This window comes from Epinephelus fuscoguttatus, linkage group LG19, assembly GCF_011397635.1.
Source record: "Epinephelus fuscoguttatus linkage group LG19, E.fuscoguttatus.final_Chr_v1".
In the NCBI taxonomy this organism is placed as follows: domain Eukaryota; kingdom Metazoa; phylum Chordata; class Actinopteri; order Perciformes; family Serranidae; genus Epinephelus; species Epinephelus fuscoguttatus.
The window spans coordinates 41,007,313-41,030,470 of record NC_064770.1 but is presented as its reverse complement, the minus strand read 5'-3'; the positions used below and the strand labels follow the sequence as shown (position 1 = coordinate 41,030,470).

General features: G+C 44.9%; 1 protein-coding gene and 1 long non-coding RNA gene across 3 annotated transcripts in view; one reads left to right on the top strand and one right to left on the bottom strand.

Annotated features, from left to right (window-relative positions):
• The first annotated feature begins 4,225 nt into the window (after positions 1-4,225).
• itga2b (integrin, alpha 2b) overlaps positions 4,226-23,158 on the top strand; it is a 24,629-nt gene continuing 5,696 nt past the window's right edge. Inside the window, exons 1-24 of one of the 2 annotated variants that reach the window (XM_049560892.1) lie at positions 4,226-4,400; positions 4,604-4,734; positions 4,834-4,913; positions 10,350-10,515; positions 10,599-10,648; positions 10,754-10,799; positions 11,205-11,324; positions 13,521-13,565; positions 13,666-13,709; positions 14,023-14,088; positions 14,358-14,410; positions 14,515-14,587; positions 15,192-15,327; positions 15,409-15,594; positions 15,927-15,972; positions 16,307-16,408; positions 17,319-17,374; positions 17,470-17,621; positions 17,730-17,843; positions 17,976-18,043; positions 19,704-19,839; positions 19,927-20,019; positions 20,648-20,727; positions 21,264-21,344. In XM_049560892.1, the coding sequence (XP_049416849.1) occupies positions 4,252-4,400; positions 4,604-4,734; positions 4,834-4,913; positions 10,350-10,515; positions 10,599-10,648; positions 10,754-10,799; positions 11,205-11,324; positions 13,521-13,565; positions 13,666-13,709; positions 14,023-14,088; positions 14,358-14,410; positions 14,515-14,587; positions 15,192-15,327; positions 15,409-15,594; positions 15,927-15,972; positions 16,307-16,408; positions 17,319-17,374; positions 17,470-17,621; positions 17,730-17,843; positions 17,976-18,043; positions 19,704-19,839; positions 19,927-20,019; positions 20,648-20,727; positions 21,264-21,344 (2,273 nt within the window). In that variant the 5' untranslated portion in view covers positions 4,226-4,251. Of the gene's footprint in view, positions 4,401-4,603; positions 4,735-4,833; positions 4,935-10,349; positions 10,516-10,598; positions 10,649-10,753; positions 10,800-11,204; positions 11,325-13,520; positions 13,566-13,665; positions 13,710-14,022; positions 14,089-14,357; positions 14,411-14,514; positions 14,588-15,191; positions 15,328-15,408; positions 15,595-15,926; positions 15,973-16,306; positions 16,409-17,318; positions 17,375-17,469; positions 17,622-17,729; positions 17,844-17,975; positions 18,044-19,703; positions 19,840-19,926; positions 20,020-20,647; positions 20,728-21,263; positions 21,345-23,158 lie in introns of both variants that reach the window. The other variant, XM_049560891.1, reaches the window with a different exon arrangement.
• Positions 18,281-18,538, bottom strand: LOC125879229 (uncharacterized). The gene is made up of 3 exons (XR_007447842.1): positions 18,510-18,538; positions 18,378-18,404; positions 18,281-18,314 (listed from the first exon to the last, which is right to left on the bottom strand). It is a non-coding gene; the product is annotated as an uncharacterized LOC125879229 (long non-coding RNA).

Below are 23,158 nucleotides of genomic sequence, written 5' to 3'. Positions count from 1 at the left end.
ATATTACGCAGATGAAAAAATGCAGTCCGTGAGGTTTGTTTTAAATGAGAATTAAAAGACAAATCTTGATCAAATGTTACTCCGAGGTTTCTTACGGTAGTGCTAGAGGCCAGAGCAATGCCATCTAGAGAAACTATGTCATCAGATAAAGAGTCTCTGAGTTGTTTGGGGCCAAGAACAATAACTTCAGTTTTGTCTGAATTTAACATCAGGAAATTGGTGCTCATCCAGGTTTTTATGTCTTTAAGGCAATTATGGAGTTTAGTTAATTGATTACTTTCTTCTGGCTTCATCGATAAATACAACTGAGTATCATCTGTACAACAATGTGTAGCAGCTGAGTACTGTGGCTAACTACTACACCCCCCCGTAAGGCCTATAGTAATGAGGATAACTGTTAGAGAGTAAATACTTGTTTTAATTTAAAAAAAAAAAAAAAAAAGAGGTAGCATTAGATGATTTACAGAGCATGGGTCAATAGACTTAGCTAGGCAGTATGACAATAAAAACACTGGGATGTAAGGTGCTGTATAAAATAAATACAAAAGTAAAACACAACACACTCCATGCAATTAAAACACCTTGTCTATGAAAAAATAAAACCATGCAAATGAAAATCTGTCACAATGCCCAGCCTCCGTCTCCCCCGTAATCAAACCACTGCTACAAGCTAAAAGGTGCTTTGGCTCAGGTTTACAGACAAATAAAACATAGAATCATTCATTCATTCATTCATCTTCTAACCGCTTCATCCTCTTGAAGGTCGCGGGGGGGCTGGAGCCTATCCCAGCTGACACTGGGTGAGAGGCAGGGTTCACCCTGGACAGGTCACCAGACTATCACAGGGCTGACACATAGAGACAGACAACCAACATAGAATCAATAAAACCAAATAAAACAATACTAAAACAACGGCTGACAACTGCACCATGCAGCGGGCTCTGAAAGGACAGATAAAAGTTACTCTCCAACAATGTACATCAGCAATGCTAAAAACAATAAAAAATAAAAAAACAGCCTGACAAAATATGCTTTAAAGTTGCAGTACCTGAACACAATGGGCATGATGGGTCCTCATTTACCCACAGTTTTAGGTTCTGGGGGGCTGATAACACATCGTATGTAGCCCCTACCAGGAATCTAATACGATTCTCCTCCATCCTCCACAGGTCCCTCCAACTAAGCTTCCTCTTCTCTACACTTTCCCAATTCAACCACTGTCCCTGTTTAGCCTGGGCCACTACCTTTGCACCCCTTACTATCTCTTCCTGTCTGCGTATCTGTTCCACAACCAGCTTTCTTTTATCTTTGAGACCTGCTTTATTCCATACCAGTTTGCCTGAGCCAAGCCCCAGGCCTCCCCGGCCAAACTGAACATTACCTACAATCTCTGCATGCCTAAGAGCTGCCTCTGCCTCCTGAACTGCCGATCTTGGGTTCCACTTCCTCCCCTTGGTTGGATTTGGAACCACACTCCTAACTACCACGTCCTTACTCCCAGATAACAAGAGCTCTGCCCTGACCTTGGTACATTTAAATTCCTCTGTTAAACTAGATACTGGCAGCTGAAGTATCCCTTTTCCATACAATGCAACACTACTTAGGCACCTAGGAGCGCCCAGCCACTTCCTAATATAGGAGCACAGATAGGAGAACAGATATTGGAATTTCATAAACTGACAGTGGCCACATTAACCTAGGATATAGCCCAAATTGCAAACATCACAACTTCAACTTTCCTGGAAGTTCTGATTTATCTATTCTATCCAATCCTTCAGCCACATCTTTCCTAAATTTCACCACCTGTTCCCCATCATTCAACTCCACATTGTACCACCTACCTAAGCTCTTTACTGACTTTTCCCTAATTGTTGGGATGTCCTCATCATCTATGACAAACTTCCTGTCACTTAACTTCCCTCTACGTATCGAGATGCTTCTAGATTTACTAGGCTTGATCTTCATGCTGGCCCACTTGAGGTTCTTATTTACCTTCTCTAGTAGCCTCTTTGTACATGGCATTGTTGTGGTCACCAGTGTCATGTCATCCATGTAAGCCCTAACTGGTGGAAGATGCAACCCGTTCTGTCGTCTCTCTCCACCTACCACCCACTTAGAAGCCCTGATGATTACTTCCATCGCCATAGTAAATGCTAATGGAGAAATTGTACACCCTGCCATGATGCCTATTTCTAGCCTCTGCCAACCTGTTGTGAAACCTGCTGTACTTAGACACAACCTAATATCCTGAAAATATGCTTTCACTAAGTTAACAACTACCTGTGGCACTCTGAAGTAGTCAAACGCACTCCAAATGAGGCTGTGCGGTACTGAACCAAACGCATTTGCAAGATCTAAAAATACTACATGCAGGTCCCTTTTCTTAATCTTCGCTGCCTGAATCTGGTGCCAGATCATGCTAGTATGCTCTAAACACCCTGAAAAACCTGGTTTTCCTGCCTTCTGCACCATGGTATCTATTAAGCTATTCCTTTCTAAGTAGCTAGCTAATCTCTGTGCTACTACACTAAAGAAAATCTTCCCCTCCACATTCAAGAGAGAAATCATCCGGAACTGGCTAAGGTCCACAGACTCCTACTTCTTAGGAATGAGGACACCCCCTGCCCTACGCCATGCTCTTGGGATAATTTGTTTCTCCCAAACTATTCTTAGCTGTTTCCACAAAAATTTAAGGGTATCAGGCGCACTTTTATAAACCCGGTAGGGGACTCCATTAGGCCCTGGGCCTGAAGAAGCCTTTGCACGCCTGAATACCTCCTGAACTTCCTTCCACCTAGGTGGTCTGACATCCATCTCATGTTCTATCCCTCCTAATGGACGGATATCCGGTGCGAAACCCACTATCTTATTCTTCTCTAAATCTGAATATGTACTTTTCAAATATTCTTCAACCTCTAGCCTTTCTGCTTTGAGCTGCCCTCCCTTTTCCTGGCTGAACAATCCTTTAACAAACTTAAAAGGGTCCCTGAAAAACCTGTCCTTACATGTTCCTTCTTCCTCCTCTTTTTCCTGAGATGCTCTGCCCTTCTAAGAACTGCTAGCCTGCTTCTCAACTCCTCTTGCAACACATTAATTCCCTCCCTTTCTTCTTCTGTAGCCTTTCTCCACACCTTTCTTAACTGTCTCCTTTCCTTGACTAGCTCCTCTATTTATCTTTGCCACCTAGACTTACCTGACTGTACCCTCTCACTCCTCTTTCTCTCATGCACCCCGAACCTCTCTACACCATATGAGTAAATTATATCTCCCATCTTTTCTAACCTTTCTATTGCATTTCCTCTAAGCCTACTCAAGATTACTGACAAATCTCGATTAACTATCTCCCATTCTTTACTGTCATTTGCCCTAGGCCATCTAACTCTAACCTTTTGCTCCATGGTTCTCTCTCTGACTGGCACACTGGCCTCAGTGTCACCTGCATCCTCTCTTACCACCCCCTCCTCCTCCTCAGTGGCAGTGTTACTGATATCCTGCGAACTGTGGTTTTCTACCTGCCGCTGGATTTCATCCGACTGACTCGACTGACTTCTTAGGAAGTACTGATCAATGTGGCTACTTTGCCCTTTCTTTGCCACACACTTCTTCTTTCCCTGATGAGTTCTGAGGCCTTTTATTTTTCCATTTCTTTCTTTCTTTCTTTCTTTCTTTCTTTCTTTCTTTTTCTTTCTTTCTTTTTTCTTTTATTTTATAATATATTCACAGATATTTATAATCGGAGTGTTCCAGTCAAATGTTTCTGTGTTTTACAAACTGTTTCTGTCCTGATGATTAAAATCTTTTTATATAATCTGAATAAATCGACTCCTGCAGCTTCGTCACTTTATGATGTCAGCAAATGTTCTGGTCCGTACAGAATCGACTCTGAAGCTTTGTGAATTTGGCTACTGGAGTTTTAATGAAATAATAGAAGCTTGACAGAACAGATAACAGAGACGTGTCCCTGAACGCACCACAAACACAAGACGTACAATATAAAACTGCAAAGAAACTGATAAACAGGCTTTTATTTTTAGCTTCTATCAACAGGAAACAGCAGGACGGTGTGGTTAAAATGCCGCAGTGGGCTGTCAATCATCTGTCAGAGCGCACACACACACACACGCACACACACACATACACACACATATACACACACACACATATACACACACACAGGGGCTTATATATAAAATGCCACAGACAGACTCACAGACAGACAGGCAGAGACACAGACAGAGACAGGCAGATGAGATGGGTGTGTTCAGGTGTGTGTGTGAACTGATGTGTGTGTGTGTAAGTGTGTGTGTGTGTCTGAACCTGTTGGAAGACGCTGTGATCTTCCACGGACCAACAGGAAGTCTGTTTGGATTCTCCGTCGACTTTCAGACCTTCAACAACAAGTAAGAACCCCTTAATTAACCCTTTGCTAACCTTTTATTTAACCTTAAATCGTAACCCTTAACCAACCTTAACCAAACATAATTAACCCTTTATCTAACCTTTCATTAACCTTAATGTAACCTCTAAGAAACCTTTAACTAACCTTCAGTAAACATTAATTTAACCTTAAAAAAACTTAATCTAACCTTAAATAAACCTGCAGATCCTACATCGTCATTGGAGCTCCCAAAGCCAACACCAGCCAATCAGGAGTGATGGAGGGAGGGGGCGTGTTCCTCTGCCCCTGGTCACCTGCAGGGGGGACCTGTGACATCATCAACTTTGACCTGAAAGGTGAGTGTTTTTGTCCTCAGTGGGACACGTTTTCCAATCAGGTTGAAGCAGCATCACGATAAACTTGCTGTGTGACGGGTGTTGTACCTGGTGTCACAGGTGATGAGACGTTCAGCAGCACCACGCTCACCTTTCACGCCTTCAAGAGTCAGCAGTGGTTCGGAGCGTCGGTCCGATCGGTCAGTGACACACACTTGCTGGTGAGAATGTGCGCGCACACACACACACACACACACACACACACACACACACTCTCCTGATTGGTTGGTCAGACTGTGAAGTGTGAGCAGCCAACCAGGTGACTAAACTGATTAAACTCTCCCTGCGTTCCAAATCGCATACTTCTACTATATACTTTTAGTATGTACTGCAGCTGCCCTTAAAAACTATGTAGTGTAGTATGCAGTATGCATGCAGTGTGCATCCGCTCCCTGAACTCCGACCCTCTTGCTCACTTCCGCCGCCGTCCGTAGCACCACATTTGAATATTTTGTTTTGTTGTACTTCGGAGATACAGCAAATCTCCTCTCGTCGAGCTCGCCAGAGTCGTGCATACTGTCGGAGGTGCTGGAGAGCTCTGTTGCTGTTATGTCGTCATGTATGTTGTTGTTTCTAATAAACAGTCCCAAGCCTATTATTAGTGACCTGTCTATTGAACTAGTCACCAGTAGGCACATTAACCCCCTTCACACACAGCTCTCTGTTGCTGGCAGATGTTTGATGTTAAATATATTTAGAGCTATGCAGCTGCTGGCACTATATTCTCGTGTTGTCTTCCGTGTTATATGTGGGCGTTGGTTGTACAGGCAGCTCAGTCAGTGCAACGTAAGTTCCGTTCTGCAAAGGATTGTGGGTCAGAATGGCCAAAGAAGCATGCTGACATGCATACTGCGAAATATGACCGGATGTAGTAGAACATCCTGGTACTTTTGGCATACTGCATCTGACATACTATGTATTGGGACACACTAATTCTTTTTCTGGCATACTAAATAGTATGGTAGTATGGGTACTGGAACGCAGGGTCTGTGTCGATGTTTTTCCGCTGTAAAAAATGAAGCTACAGCAACCTGAATGTTCAGCAGAGCACTTCCTGTTAAATGACATCACAGGAAATGTACCTGTGACAAACTGTTTTTCAGAATAAGAGCACAAACTAAACAACAGGAAACACAGTCTATAAAAAAAGATGTCAAACATCAAACAGAACTTAAATGATCATCAGAGCTGCGGTAAAGCTTTTAAAACAAACTACGATCCTGTCGTCGCTGTGCTGCTACACACCATTAATTCTAATGCCGGGGACACACATGGTTACAGACACTGCTCACACAGGCAGCGTGACACAGGCCTCACTACCTGTGTGAGCAGTGTGTGACGGCTGCCTCTGACCTGCTGCAGCTCACAGGTGTTCAGTGTTCACACAGACAGTGTTGCTGCTGCTGTATTCTGTATTTCAGTCAATTCAATCAATTTCAATATCACAAATCACAATTTGCCTCACAGGGCTTTACAGCATACGACATCCCTCTGTCCTTATGACCCTCACAGCTGATCAGGAAAAACTCCCCAAAAAACCCTTTAACGGGGAAAAAACAGTAGAAACCTCAGGAAGAGCAACTGAGGAGGGATCCCTCTTCCAGGACGGACAGATGTGCAATAGATGTCGTACAGAACAGATCAGCATGATAAATTAACAGTAATCCACATGACACAATGAGACAGACAGAGAGAGAGACAGAGAGAGAGAGAGAGAGAGATATGCAGGTAATGACAGTAGCTTACAACAACATTAATGAAAGTAATAATATTATAGTTATAGTTCTGGTTACTGCGGTACAATATGTTGAAAGTATGTATTAATACCTGGCAGTATACATGTGTGACAATAGTCATATGTGTATAATAATAGTAGAAGTATGACTAATGACTAATGATGGCAGCAGCAGCAGGAGGCATCTGGCAGGACCACGGCAGCAGCACAACCACACACGTCACGCTGTCCAGGCACCGCTGTGATATGAGTTAATCTGAGAGACAGTGGAGCACAAAGGCTCCGGAGAAGAAGCCGAGTTAGTGACATCCAGAATGGCCGAGTTAGCTAGATGCAGTAATAGGATACGAGAGAGAGAGAGAAGGAGAGAAGGTGCCCGGTGTATTATAGAGGGGTCCTCCGGCAGACTAGGCCTAAGTCAGCCTAACTAGGGGCTGGTACAGGACAAGCCTGAGCCAGCCCTAACTATAAGCTTTATCAAAGAGGAAAGTCTTAAGTCTAGTCTTAAATGTGGAGACGGTGTCTGCCTCCCGGACCGTAACAGGAAGATGATTCCACAGGAGAGGAGCCTGATAGCTGAAGGCTCTGGCTCCTGATTTCAACAGTTAAAACTGACAGTCACTTATGGAGCCGTTGCTTTATCAACGACACATCCTGTAAATATTTCACAATAAAAGCCTTTTGTTAACAACTGAAGGGATTGTGTCCACAGAAACATTGTCAGACAGGTTTTATTTTGAAATGGGAATGTTTTATATATTTATATTTCTTCGTGTGTGACATTAAGATTGCCGTGATAGACTGTGGATACACTGCCGTGTGGCCCAGACCTCACCTGTTGAGTGACTGTTCTGTGTGTTTGTTTCAGTACCATCCACCTGCAGAGCTGCGGTGCTGTTGTTTTTAAGTGTGCATAAGCAAGCTTGAGAGTGCGGGGCATCTGTCATCATTTTATAATGTGGCCAATCAGAGGCTCAGAATCCTGTCAGTCCAACGCTTATCAGTTTTTAATTCAGCCAATCACCTTATGGCAGTGGGAGGAGTCAACATTTCAACTAGCTAGCTATGCTAGCGCTAGCTAGCATCTGTGTATCAACTTCACTATCATAACAGAATATAGTAACTTCACCCACTGTTTATTTTAGAGCTCAACTCAAATTTATTTATAAAGCACATTTAAAAACAACTCACGTCACCAAAGTGCTGTACAAAAGGAATAAAATGCTAAAACCACATACATGAGAGGCAACATAACTGTCACATTTATAGACACAACACACAGAGGCATGTATCAGGGAAAACCACATCAGGGGGACTCAAACGCTCATGAATAAACATAGGTTTTGAGCCTGGACTTAAACGAGTCAATGGTGGGGGCAGATCCGATTGGGAGGGGGAGGCTGTTCCACAGTTTGGGGGCAGACACAGCAACGACACAATCACCCTGAGCTTAAGTCTGGAGTGTGGGACAGCCAGGAGTCCCAGGTCAGCTGACCTGACGGACCTGGGCATAGAATAGTCTCCCTGACAGAGCAGAGCTGCTATTGTGACCATTGACCTGTTGCACACTTTGATACGTTCTTACTCACACTTTAGTTTTTTTGCGACAGTTTAATTTGCACTACTGTATTTGATTTGCAGTATTTATACTACAGGTTTTATCTTATCTTAGAATAGAATAGAATGGGGGTTAGGGGGAGGATGGGGCCAAACCATTAAGGGCCTTGTACACAAACAGGAGAAGCTTAAAGTCAATTCTGAGCTTTACAGGCAGCCAGTGGAGAGATGCTAACACAGGTGTGATGTGGTCTGTCCTCTGAGTACCTGTGAAGCATCTGGCAGCAACATTCTGAACCAGCTGGAGGCGGGATAGAGAGGACTGACTAATACTGGTGTACAGAGAGTTACAGTCGTCTAAACAGGAGGAGATGAGAGCGTGGGTGACTGTCTGCAGGTCTTTGAAGGAGAGAAATCGCTTGATTTTGGAAATGGTGCAGAGTTGGAAAAAGCTGCCTTTTACTACTGCATTTCTTTCTTTCTCAAATTTTAAGGCAGAGTAAAATATCAGACCAAGATTTTTGACATGGGGTTTGACATAGAGAGGCTACTGAGTTGATCAGATATCCCTCTTATGGAGTCAGGGGGGCCAAAGAGGACAACTTCTGATTTGCCCTCATTCAGCTAGAGGAAATTCTGTGTCATCCAGTTCTTCATGTCCTCGAGGCAGTTCATGAGACTGGCAATACTGGACTTGTAGTTAGGCTTGATAGGGAGATACAGCTGTGCGTCCTCAGCATAGGAGTGGAAGGAGGTGTTATGTTTTTTTAATAATTTGGCTAAGAGGAAGCATGTACAATGAAAAGACAACAGGACCTAAGATGGAGCCTTGAGGGACCCCACAGGAAAGAGTGGCTGAGGAAGAGGAGTGATTTCTCATGCTGACACAGAAACTTGTATTTTTGAGGTAGGAGGTGAACCAGTGTAATGCAGTGCCACTGATGCCGACACCAAACTGGAAGCATTTGATTAAGATGTTGTGATCCACAGTGTTGAATGCAGCACTGAGGTCAAAAACCAGGAACCAGGATGGCACAGTTTCCAGCGTTAACAGAGAGTAACAGGTTGTTGTGCATTTTCAGCAGGGCAGACTCTGTGCTATGATCGGCCCTGAACCCAGACTGAAACCTTTCTGGGATTATTTTGACATAAGTGGGTCCGTAATTAATGGAGAATAACCTTCTCCAGAAACTTAGAGAGGAATGGAAGTTTCAAGATAGGTATGTAGTTGCTGGGCATGGAGGGGTCTAAGTTGGGGGTTTTTTCAGGAGGAGTTGGGCCACTGCCTGCTTGAAGCAAGCTCGAACAATACCAGTGGCCAATGAGCTATTGACAATGGAGAGGATGCAGATGCTTCAGGAGCCTGCAGGGGACAGTGTCAAGGGGGCAAGTCGTAGGTTTCTTGGAGGAAACAATCTTGGTCATTAAGGAGAGTGTGATGGGTTGGAAGCAGAGCAGTCCAGATGAGCAGGCCAGTGGGGCAGCGAGGTTATGGGAGGGGCTGGGGATGTTAGATCTGATGTTATCAATTTTATTGGTAGAAATTGTTAAAAATTCCTCGCACTTAGCAGGGGACATTCTTAAGTTTGAGGGGAGTGACGGTGTCCAGAATTGAGGAATAAGTGATGTTAAATAAGGAAGTGAGTTCTTCGGTGCTGAGATGGGGAGGAGAGGACTCAATAGTGCACGTATCAAGGGCAGCTATGAAAGCCTCGCTGAAGTTGTTGGCAGTGAAGAGTTAATGTAGCGAGAGCGATGTGCAGGAAGATGAGATTTAGTAGAAGATCATTTTAGCACTAATCCGAGTCAAAGTTTCAACAGATGGAGACATTTTCAATCAACATGTTAAGAGTGTAAACTTTTCAGCGAGCTAACACTGCAGCCAGAAGCAAACATCTATGATCCATCGTCCGTTTAATCATCTGAACGCAGAATGTTTCCTCTCAGTGCTCCTAAAATGTTCCTATATCCTTTCATGATCCACGATGAAGGAGCTGATTAGCAGACAGCGTTAGCTAACTAGCTAGTATGCTAGCTGGTTGAAATGTGAACTATCTTCTGCTTTAAACAAGTAACTGTGAGCACAAGGTTAACACTATTTTTACAATAAATATCTAAAATATAAATTGATCAGTCTCCGTCTGTACGACATCACACTGAGAGTCACGCGGCATCTCTCCGACTCTGCAGCAGGATGTTTATTGTTTGTTTACAATGAAAACAGGAAACACAGGAGGAAGAGTGATGATGTAATGACCTGAGCGTGAATGTGTTCACCTGTCAGGCTTGTGCACCGCTCTCTCACTGGATTGCTCAGAGGCGAGGGGAGGAGTCAGGGAAAACACCTGTGGGGAATTGCCTCCTATTGGACCACAGGACAAGAAGCTCCACCCCCTTCTCCCCCTGCAGAGGAGGGATGATGGACGCTGACTACAAACGGATAAACAACAGTGAATCACACTCACACACACGCACACACACACACACACACACACACACACACATCATTTACACTGTCTTTCCTGTTGCCTAGGACACGACCAGCGCTACTGTGAGGTTGGCTTTAGCACTGACATCACTAAGGTGAGGTGGTGGTGGGTGGAGTCACTTGTGTCAATGCTAACTGAAAATGATGTTTAGTTCTTGTCCGTGTGTGTGTGTGTGTGTGTGTGTGTGTGTGTGTTGTAGGAGGGGCGTCTCGTGCTCGGAGCTCCAGGAGGTTTTTTTTTCCAGGGTGAGTGGAGACACCTGCTGGTCACTGGCCATAGGCCACGCCCACATCAGTTATTACATCACACACACACACACACACACACACACACACACACACACACACACTTTTAATTATGTGACATCACTGCTGATGCTCCTGCTCCACCAGATCAGCTTGGGTTCTTGATCCGGTTCCTTTCAGGTTTTTTGGGATGTTCTTATGGTGAACTGATCAGAACTGCTGTGATCAATTAATAAGTAATCATTAACGGAGGGCGTTAACTAACAGAGGTGATCAGTAGACACAAGATGGCAGCGCTCACTGATCTCCTCCAAACTTTAGGTTTGTTATTTATTTTAATGTGGCCCCTGCTGACACAGGCCGAGTCTCTCTGGTCTCTACTAACGAGCTCCTTGTTGATTTCAGGTCAGGTCATCACAGTGGCAGTCAGTGACATCATCAGCAGTGGGCGGAGCAGCAATCCTATGCCTGTCGTAGTTGGCATCAGCCAATCAGATGAGAGGGGAGGTTACGACCTTTACCGCGGTGAGTAGAGCCTCTGTGTGTGTGGGTCTGTGCTGTGTTAAGCTTTGTAGAGACAACAGGTACTACATTACCCAGGATTCACTGGGAACACATCTGAATCATCCTTACATACTAAAGTTTGTTTTGGAGTTCCACAAGGTTCTGTGCTCGGACCAATCCTATTTACTCTATATATGCTTCCTTTAGGTAACATCATTAGAAATCACTCTATAAATTTCCATTGTTACGCGGATGATACTCAGTTGTATTTATCGATGAAGCCAGAAGAAAGTAATCAATTAACTAAACTCCATAACTGCCTTAAAGACATAAAAACTTGGATGAGCACCAATTTCCTGATGTTAAATTCAGACAAAACTGAAGTTATTGTTCTTGGCCCCAAACAACTCAGAGACTCTTTATCTGATGACATAGTTTCTCTAGATGGCATTGCTCTGGCCTCTAGCACTACCGTAAGAAACCTCGGAGTGATATTTGATCAAGATTTGTCTTTTAATTCTCATTTAAAACAAACCTCACGGACTGCATTTTTTCATCTGCGTAATATTATGAAAATTAGGCCTATCCTGACCCGAAAAGATGCAGAAAAATTGGTCCATGCTTTTGTTACCTCAAGGCTGGATTACTGTAACTCTCTATTATCAGGTAGCTCTAGTAAGTCCTTAAAAACTCTCCAGCTAATTCAGAATGCAGCAGCACGTGTACTAACAGGAACTAAGAAACGAGATCATATTTCTCCTGTTTTAGCTTCTCTGCACTGGCTCCCTGTAAAATCCAGAATTGAATTTAAAATCCTGCTGTTAACTTATAAAGCTCTAAATGGTCAAGCTCCGTCATATCTTAGAGAGCTCATAGTGCCATATTATCCCACCAGAACACTGCGCTCTGAGAACGCAGGGTTACTCGTGGTCCCTAAAGTCTCCAAAAGTAGATCAGGAGCCAGAGCCTTCAGCTATCAGGCTCCTCTCCTGTGGAATCATCTTCCTGTTACGGTCCGGGAGGCAGACACCGTCTCCACATTTAAGACTAGACTTAAGACTTTCCTCTTTGATAAAGCTTATAGTTAGGGCTGGCTCAGGCTTGCCCTGTACCAGCCCCTAGTTAGGCTGACTTAGGCCTAGTCTGCCGGAGGACCCCCCTATAATACACCGGGCACCTTCTCTCCTTCTCTCTCTCTCTCTCTCTCTCTCTCTCTCGTATTCTATTACTGCATCTTGCTAACTCGGCCATTCTGGATGTCACTAACTCGGCTTCTTCTCCGGAGCCTTTGTGCTCCACTGTCTCTCAGATTAACTCATATCACAGCGGTGCCTGGACAGCGTGACATGTGTGGTTGTGCTGCTGCCGTGGTCCTGCCAGATGCCTCCTGCTGCTGCTGCCATCATTAGTCATTAGTCATACTTCTACTGTTATTATACACATATGACTATTGTCACACTTGTATACTGCCAGGTATTAATATATTATTATTAATTATATTATTACTTTCATTAATGTTGTTGTAAGCTACTGTCATTACCTGCATCTCTCTCTCTCTCTCTCTCTCTCTGTCTCATTGTGTCATGTGGATTACTGTTAATTTATCATGTTGATCTGTTCTGTACGACATCTATTGCATGTCTGTCCGTCCTGGAAGAGGGATCCCTCCTCAGTTGCTCTTCCTGAGGTTTCTACCGTTTTTTCCCCGTTAAAGGGTTTTTTGGGGAGTTTTTCCTGATCAGCTGTGAGGGTCATAAGGACAGAGGGATGTCGTATGCTGTAAAGCCCTGTGAGGCAAATTGTGATTTGTGATATTGGGCTTTATAAATAAAATTGATTGATTGAATTGATTGATTATTTGACACTCTTGATGTCACATAGTGACGTGTGCTAACTGGCTAACATTACCATGTGTTAGCTTAGCTGAAGCAGAGATATTGGATAAAGGAGATACCCCACCGTAGGCTTATCCAATGTTAAGTAAATGGTTACTCTTCCTGTCTCCTAAGTGGGCGTGGTTAGCTCTCCCTCCAATCAGATCCTGTTTTCCCTCAACCAGCGCTGACGTCACTGAATCAGGAAGTGAGCTGAGTGGGGTATCTTGCTTCATCCAGTATCTCTGGCTGAAGCTAACAGCTGTTGTCAGTTTATCTTTGAACTTCCTGTTCTCCGAGATCAGACAGGAAGTGACTGATGTTCTATGTGTGTGTTTGTCAGGTTACTCTGTGGCCACAGGTCAGCTGACCGGAGACTCTACCCCAGGTCAGTGTGTGATGATGTCATACACAATATAATCAATGACATCACTGTAGTCCATCAGTTATCAGTAATCACTGATCAATAACTGATCAATGTTTTTCAGATTATGTGGTCGGAGCGCCAAACGACAGGAACACATTAGGAACCGTAAGATCTCACCTGGTTCTACTGTTGTCTTTATCGGGTTCTACTGTCCTGATCTCTTTTCCTCTGGGTTCTACTGTTGTATTTATCGGGTTCTACTGTTGTCTCTATCGGGTTCTACTGTCCTGACCTCTGTTCCTCTGGGTTCTACTGTTGTCTTTATCGGGTTCTACTGCCCTGACCTCTGTTCCTCTGGGTTCTACTGTTGTCTTTATCGGGTTCTACTGCCCTGACCTCTGTTCCTCTGGGTTCTACCATCCTGAACTCTGTTCCTCTGGGTTCTACCAGACTCTGTTCTCCGTCTGTGTGTTAACAGGTGAAGATCTATGATGGCAGAAGCAGCGGCTCTCTGAGAGCTTCTTACACCTTGCAGGGAACTCAGGTGAGAGTGATGTCATCAGGGTGTGATGTCATCAGTGTGGGAATGCGTTGTCTGATGGTGATGTCATCACTCTGCTTGGAGATGGAACGTAAACACAGAAAGTGGTTGTCATGGAGACGAGACACTGTCTGCAGTTACAGGGTTTTAAACTGGCAGGTCGTTACAGACCAGTTCAATAACTGGTGTCGTCACAGATTTAAACCCTTCTGAACTGGTCTGAACTGGTCCTGATGTGCAAACTGAGTCTGAAGCTGTTCTGTCTCCTGCAGGTGGCGTCCTACTTTGGCCACAGTGTGGCTGTCGCTGACGTCAACAGTGACGGGTGAGAACATATACTGGGTTTACTCTCCTCCCAGTGGGACCAGTGTGTTAATGTGTGTGTTTGTGTGTGTGTGTGTGTGTGTGTGTGTGTGTGTGTGTGTGTAGTTTGGAGGACGTGTTGGTTGGAGCTCCTCTCTTCATGGACAGAGTGATGGAGCAGCTGCAGGAGCGAGGTCAGGTATGAACACTGATCAAAGACAAACAAACTTTATAATGAACTGAAACAGTTTATTTTTCACTGTCACTATGACCCTAAGCCCCTCCCACAGGGAGACCACGCCCACAGCTACATGCTTCACTCAGTAACTCAGTGTTGCCAAACATTAGTTTATTTCATCTGATCTCATCCCCTCAGCTCCTCCTCACCTCGATCTGGTTATATCTGATCAGACAACAATCAGCTGTTACATCGCTCCCTCCCCCTCCCCCTCGCTCCCCGCCACTCTCGGAGTGAGGCGAGGACACACTGTGATTCGAGGCTCAAGCTAACATTAGCTACATAAACAACTGTTAGCATTTAGCTCCTGTTAGCAGAGGGCTAAACAGTTAGCGTCTCTACCTCTGAAACATTTATTATCAGACTCTGTTTGATTCGTCTTCCTGTTTGAATCAGACTGTCACCATCTGAGGGGACAAGCATGCTCACCTCTTTCTGTAGAACAGCCAATAGGAGCGCTCCCTGTGTGAAATGACCTGTGGGACGCTCATATTAAATCAAGGTGCTCCCCTAGAGATCTAACTGGTCCCAGTTTGATGTAATGCTGGTTTCATCTCTTTTCCAGGTGCTGTTGTACCTGCAGAGAAGACACACCTCCTTCTCCTCCCAGCCTGACCAATCACTGATTGGCTCCTCCCTGTATGGGCGGTTTGGCTCCGCCCTCGCTGTGCTGGGTGACCTGGACATGGATGGTTACCATGGTAACCAGTTAAACATACGCTGAGTAAAAACTCAGTGAACTCTGGCGTCAGTGATAAACGTGTCTCTCTGTGTCTCTGCAGATGTTGCCGTCGGAGCTCCCTGGTCAGGTGACGGTGGGCGGGGCCAGGTGTTTATCTACCTTGGCAACAGTAACGGTCTGTCAGCCACGCCCTCCCAGGTGATCGTCAGCCAGTCGTCCAGCAGCAGGACGGCTTTTGGGTTTTCTCTGAGGGGCGGAACGGATGTGGACGGGAATGGATACCCAGGTATCTGTTCAGAAGTTTTGCATTGGTTCAGATCAATAACCAATCAGATCAATCAATGATCCGATCAGATGTACTGATGAAGCACGTGTAAAAACATCAGCTGATCGAACTGTGACAGTGACGTGACACAATAAACAATTAACACATGGAGAGCAGGTTTAAATACAACAGGACCATGTGAGGGCGTCACACTGTGTTTAGAACCTCATTAAAGACCATCGAACCTTCGATGTCCTTCAGACGGTCCAACGATGTCTTTAAAGAGTTCTTTTCATTTCAAAGGCACTAATCAATAATCAATAATCAATGACACTTCCTGTCTGTGTTTGTAGACCTGCTGGTTGGAGCGTGGGCTGCAGACCGAGCTTTTGTTTACAGGTACAAGACGCCGTCCTTCAGATCTCACATGGTCATTGATCACTGATCTGTCAGCTGTGACAAGTCTGAACGAGTCCCAGTCTGAACCAGTCTGATCCCGTCTGAACCAATCTGTACCAGTCTGATCTAGTCTGAATCAGTCTGATCCATTCTGAATCAGTCTGATCCAGTCTGAACCAGTCTACACTGTCTGAAATGGTCTGTACCAGTCTGGACCAGTCTGTACCAGTCTGTACATTCTGAACTAGTCTGTACCTGTCTGAACCAGTCTGATTCAGTCTTACTCTATCTGTTGTGACCAGTAAAGATCCTGAAGCTACATGTTTGTGTTCAGATCCCGGGCCGTGATCCGCTCCACAGTTTCCGTCTCTCTGCTGCCGGACTTCCTGAATCCAGACGTCAAACTGTGCCAGAAAGGAAACTCACCTGTGTCCTGGTACCTGAATCATTCTGATAATTATCTGACAAGCTACAAACTGAGCAAACATGAACTAACTTTTTATTTGACATTGTCTTTAACAGAATGTTTTGATGTTTTCTGACAGAACTGAACTGAGCTGATATCTGAGTCATGGATCAGTAATCAATACTCGTTAAATGTGGGTAGAACTTTAATCTCAGACCTGACAGACATGTTGAGGGTTTGATCTGTGGAGGATTCCTGTGGTGTCTGACAGATCTTTCAGTGTTCTGGGTTCTGCTTAGCTCTGCGGTTTTGTAAAGGATTTCCTGATGTTCTCAGGTGGTTCAGAAGGATTGCTGATCCCTGAGAAGGTTCCTGGAACCTCTGAGGACTTCCAGGAGATCTGTAAAGAGTTATTCTAAAGATCCTGGTGTTGTTTTGTTCATTGAAGGCATAACGGGATCCTCTTAAGACTTCTTAGATTCATTACAGTGTTCCTGTCAGGGTTTCTTAACAGTGATCCTGATATACTGAAAAAGATTCATTAGTTCCTTTATGTTGTTCCAGGATCCCATAAAATCCTCTTTTAATATGATTCAAGGAATCCTTGAAAGAGTTCCAGGATCTAGTGGCTCATAAGAACACTCTCGGTCTCCTTGAAGATTCCTGATATTGGTCGACAGCAGTTTTAACCTGATGACACAGGTTCCTGGAGTCTCTCTTGGATTTTCAGGGTCCTTGAAAAGCTGCTGTGGTACCTGATGGGATTTAGGGCAGTCTTTACAGTAGATCCAGAGTCCTTGAGAGAACGCCAGAGTCACTGGAAAGGTTCACGCTAACATCTCCTGGATGAACCATGACAATAAAGTTTGGTGTCGTCAGTGTTGCGTCAAATGTCGAGCCTGTAAAATATAAACAAATAAAAATATTTTTCCGTCTCCAGTTTCATCGTCCAGACGTGCGTCTACGTGTCCGGACACAGAATCCCAGAGGAAACAGGTAAACAACGCCGTCTGTATGTTTGTGAACATCGACGTAGAGTCTGACGTGTACTCAGCCTGTTCTTCTGTCTGCCTGCTGATTGGCTGAGGCAGCTCTGGGGGTGGAGCTACAGCTGGACAGGATGAAACAGCCAATGGCAAGACGGACTCTGCTGCTGTCGACCAATCAGCCGCAGGAGACAATAAAGCTGATGGTTCAGAGGGAGGTGGGCATGGCCTGCGTCAATCGGACCGCCTACCTGAGGGTGAGTGACGGTTAAAAATAAAAACACAAGAAGAAGAAACACAGACGTACTGACGTGTGTGTGTGTGTGTGTGTGTGTGTGTGTGTGTGTGTGTGTGTGTGTGTGCAGTCTGAAGAGGACGTTCGGGATAAGTTGAGTCCGATCTTCATCACTGTGAACATCAGCCTCCTCAACACTACCCAGAATGCTCTGCTGCACGGACAGACATATGCTGCTGCACAGGTGAGTCTGTACATCTACACCTATGACTCAAGTCTGTGACGTGCTGCATGTGTCGGTGGTTTGATCCCAACTCTGTGTGTGTGTCTGTGTGTGTGTGTGTGTGTGTGTGTGTGTGTGTGTGTGTGTGCGCAGACTAGGATAATCCTGAACTGTGGAGATGATAACGTCTGTGTTCCTGACCTGAAGCTGAACGCCACACCGTGAGTCAGCAACACACCTCATCAATAACCTTTATCGACAACAACAGAGTTCAGTCAGAGAGGAGCAGGAAGAGGAAGTGACATCAGAGGAGACGACATGAGAGTCAGGGAGAACCATCTGAGGAGGAGAAGATTACAACAAAAGAGAACAGAGTTTCTGTCTTTTATAGAAGTGACTGATTCAGATCATGTCTGAGAACAGCTGAGGTCAGAACAAAGTACACATGACCTGTAGCTGAGTACACATGACCTGTACCTGAGTACACATGACCTGTAGCTGAGTACACATGACCTGTAACTGAGTACACATGACCTGTAACTGAGTACACATGACCTGTAACTGAGTACACATGACCTGTACCTGAGTACACATCACCTGTACCTGAGTACACATGACCTGTACCTGAGTACACATGACCTGTAGCTGAGTACACATCACCTGTACCTGAGTACACATCAACTGTACCTGAGTACACATGACCTGTACCTGAGTTCACATCAACTGTACCTGAGTACACATGACCTGTACCTGAGTACACATCAACTGTACCTGAGTACACATGACCTGTACCTGAGTACACATCACCTGCACCTGAGTACACATCACCTGTACCTGAGTACACATGACTCAAAATTGTACCTATACACATCAACTGTACCTGAGTACACATCACCTGTACCTGAGTACACATCACCTGTAGCTGAGTACACATCACCTGTAACTGAGTACACATCACCTGCACCTGAGTACACATCACCTGTACCTGAGTACACATGACCTGTAGCTGAGTACACATGACCTGTACCTGAGTACACATCAACTGTACCTGAGTACACATCACCTGTACCTGAGTACACATCACCTGTACCTGAGTACACATGACCTGTACCTGAGTACACATCAACTGTACCTGAGTACACATCACCTGTACCTGAGTACACATCAACTGTACCTGAGTTCACATCACCTGTAACTGAGTACGCATCACCTGTAGCTGAGTACACATCACCTGTACCTAAGTACACATGACCTGTAACTGAGTACACATCACCTGTACCTGAGTACACATCACCTGTACCTGAGTTCACATGACCTGTACCTGAGTACACATCACCTGTACCTGAGTACACATGACCTGTAGCTGAGTACACATGACCTGTACCTGAGTACACATCAACTGTACCTGAGTACACATGACCTGTACCTGAGTACACATGACCTGTACCTGAGTACACATCACCTGTAACTGAGTACACATGACCTGTACCTGAGTACACATGACCTGTACCTGAGTACACATCACCTGTAGCTGAGTACACATCACCTGTAACTGAGTACACATGACCTGTACCTAAGTACACATGACCTGTACCTGAGTACACATCAACTGTACCTGAGTACACATGACCTGTACCTAAGTACACATGACCTGTACCTGAGTACACATCACCTGTAACTGAGTACACATGACCTGTACCTAAGTACACATGACCTGTACCTGAGTACACATCACCTGTAGCTGAGTACACATCACTTGTACAGTACAGCAGGTTAGAACACAGCTGTTTGTAAGTTGACTGCAGTGTGTGTGTGTGTGTGTGTGTGTGTGTGTGTGTGTGTGTGTGTGTGTGTTACTGTGTGTGAATGTGTGTGTGTCAGTGTGTCAGACAGGGTGTGGGTCGGTGAGGATCAGTCGGTGTTATTGTCAGTGTCGGCACAGAACGATGGTGAGGGAGCGTACGAAACTGAGCTGGTGGTCCAAATCCCCGAACACACACACTTCCAGAGCAGTCAGGTGACACACACAGTAATACACACACAGATACACACTGACACAAACAGACTGAGGATGATGATGTTCGGTGGGTGTTGTGTGTTGCAGGGTGAGAACAGACTGGTGTGTGTTCAGAGGAAACAGAATCAGACCGTCATCGTGACCTGTGACCTCGGAAACCCCATGAGACAAGGACACACTGTAACACACACACACACACACACACACACACACACACACACACACACACACACACAGTTTCCTGTCAGGTCACAGACACTTCAGATATGTTACTCTACTGTCTGTGTCAGAGGAAACTCTTTACTGCTCTGCATTCATCTGATATCAGACAGATTACTCTGCAGAGTACAGTTACTGTCAGTACTCTGAGTACAGTTACTGTCAGTACTCTGCTGAGTACAGTTACTATCAGTACTCTGAGTACAGTTACTATCAGTACTCTGAGTACAGTTACTGTCAGTACTCTGCTGAGTACAGTTACTATCAGTACTCTGAGTACAGTTACTGTCAGTACTCTGCTGAGTACAGTTACTATCAGTACTCTGAGTACAGTTACTGTCAGTACTCTGAGTACAGTTACTGTCAGTACTCTGCTGAGTACAGTTACTGTCAGTACTCTGAGTACAGTTACTGTCAGTACTCTGAGTATAGTTACTGTCAGTACTCTGCTGAGTACAGTTACTATCAGTACTCTGAGTACAGTTACTGTCAGTACTCTGCTGAGTACAGTTACTATCAGTACTCTGAGTACAGTTACTATCAGTACTCTGAGTACATGCTGATACCTCTGTACTCTTTCTGTGTGTAGCTGCAGACACATCTTCTGTTCAGTGTGGGCTGTCTGGAGGAGGTGGAGCATCACATCACCTTCAACCTCAGGATCAGGAGGTACAACCTGTCTGTCTGTACAACCTGTCTGTCTGTACAACCTGTCTGTCTGTCTGTACAGCCTGTCTGCCTGTCTGTACAACCTGTCTGCCTGTCTGTCTGTCTGTCTGTCTGTCTGCTTGTCTGTCTGTCTGTACAACCTGTCTGTCTGTCTGTCTGTCTGTCTGTCTGTCTGTCTGTCTGTCCAACCTGTCTGCCTGTCTGTCTGTCTGTCTGTCTGTACAACCTGTCTGTCTGTCTGTCTGTCTGTACAACCTGTCTGCCTGTCTGTCTGTCTGTCTGTCTGTCTGTCTGTCTGTCTGTACAACCTGTTTGTACAACCTGTCTGTCTGTCTGTCTGTACAACCTGTCTGTCAGTCTGTACAGCCTGTCTGCCTGTCTGTCTGTCTGTACAAACTGTCTGTCTGTCTGTCTGTCTGTCTGTCTGTCTGTACAAACTGTCTGTCTGTCTGTCCGTCTGTCTGTACAAACTGTCTGTATTTAAATCACTTTACAACACTATGATTTACACATCTGTCTGTGTGTCTGTCCCTCAGTAAGAACTCAGTGAATCCCAACAGTAACGAGGTCACAGTGGAGGTTCGGGTCGTTGCCGAGGCATCACTGGAGATCAGAGGGTAAAACAAACACGACGTCTGAAGTCACTTCCTGTTGATGTTGATTAATGTCACTGTTGTTCAGATTTTCAGTCCTCTGTCTGTACGTCCATCATCATCCTCACTGTGACCTCGTCACATGTCCACGTTTGGTCATGGACTTTCCACGTCCACATATGACGTCCAAGGTACCCTGGGTGTGTTGGTTGTTGACGTTCTGGGACGCCGTGTCAACTTCAGCCTGTTACATGCATTGTCTGTTTTCAAAATACACTTCTGTTTTCACAGGAAATGTACAGTTTGATAGAGTTTCTTTCAAAATAAAAGCACTACATCAGTACAACACCACCAACTGATGTTTTTTTCCTGGTTACGTTTAGCTAACACACACACACCAGGTTACGTTTAGCCAACACACACACGTGGTTACGTTTAGCCAGCACACACAAACATAGTTACAGTTAGCCAACACACACACATGGTTATGGTTAGCCAACACACACACGTGGTTATGGTTAGCCAACACACACACGTGGTTATGGTTAGCCAACACACACACACCAGGTTACGTTTAGCGAACACACACACGTGGTTACGTTTAGCCAACACACACACCAGGTTACGTTTAGCCAACACACACACGTGGTTACGTTTAGCCAACACACACACGTGGTTACATTTAGCCAACACACACACACACACACACACACGTGGTTATGGTTAGCCAACACACACACATAGTTACAGTTAGCCAACACACACACACATAGTTACAGTTAGCCAACACACGCACATGGTTATGGTTAGCCAACACACACACATGGTTATGGTTAGCCAACACACACACACATAGTTACAGTTAGCCAACACACGCACATGGTTATGGTTAGCCAACACACACACACATAGTTACAGTTAGCCAACACACACACTTGGTTATGGTTAGCCAACACACGCACATGGTTATGGTTAGCCAACACACACACATAGTTACAGTTAGCCAACACACACACGTGGTTATGGTTAGCCAACACACACACATAGTTACAGTTAGCCAACACACATACACATAGTTACAGTTAGCCAACACACACACATAGTTACAGTTAGCCAACACACACACACATAGTTACAGTTAGCCAACACACACACACGTGGTTATGGTTAGCCAACACACATACACATAGTTACAGTTAGCCAACACACACACGTGGTTATGGTTAGCCAACACACACACATAGTTACAGTTAGCCAACACACATACACATAGTTACAGTTAGCCAACACACACACACATAGTTACAGTTAGCCAACACACATACACATAGTTACAGTTAGCCAACACACACACACGTGGTTATGGTTAGCCAACACACATACACATAGTTACAGTTAGCCAACACACACACTTGGTTATGGTTAGCCAACACACATACACATAGTTACAGTTAGCCAACACACACACACATGGTTATGGTTAGCCAACACACACACGTGGTTATGGTTAGCCAACACACACACATAGTTACAGTTAGCCAACACACACACGTGGTTATGGTTAGCCAACACACACACATGGTTATGGTTAGCCAACACACACACGTGGTTATGGTTAGCCAACACACACACACATAGTTACAGTTAGCCAACACACACACACATAGTTACAGTTAGCCAACACACACACACACATAGTTACAGTTAGCCAACACACACACGTGGTTATGGTTAGCCAACACACACACATGGTTATGGTTGGCCAACACACACACGTGGTTATGGTTAGCCAACACACACACACACATAGTTACAGTTAGCCAACACACACACACATA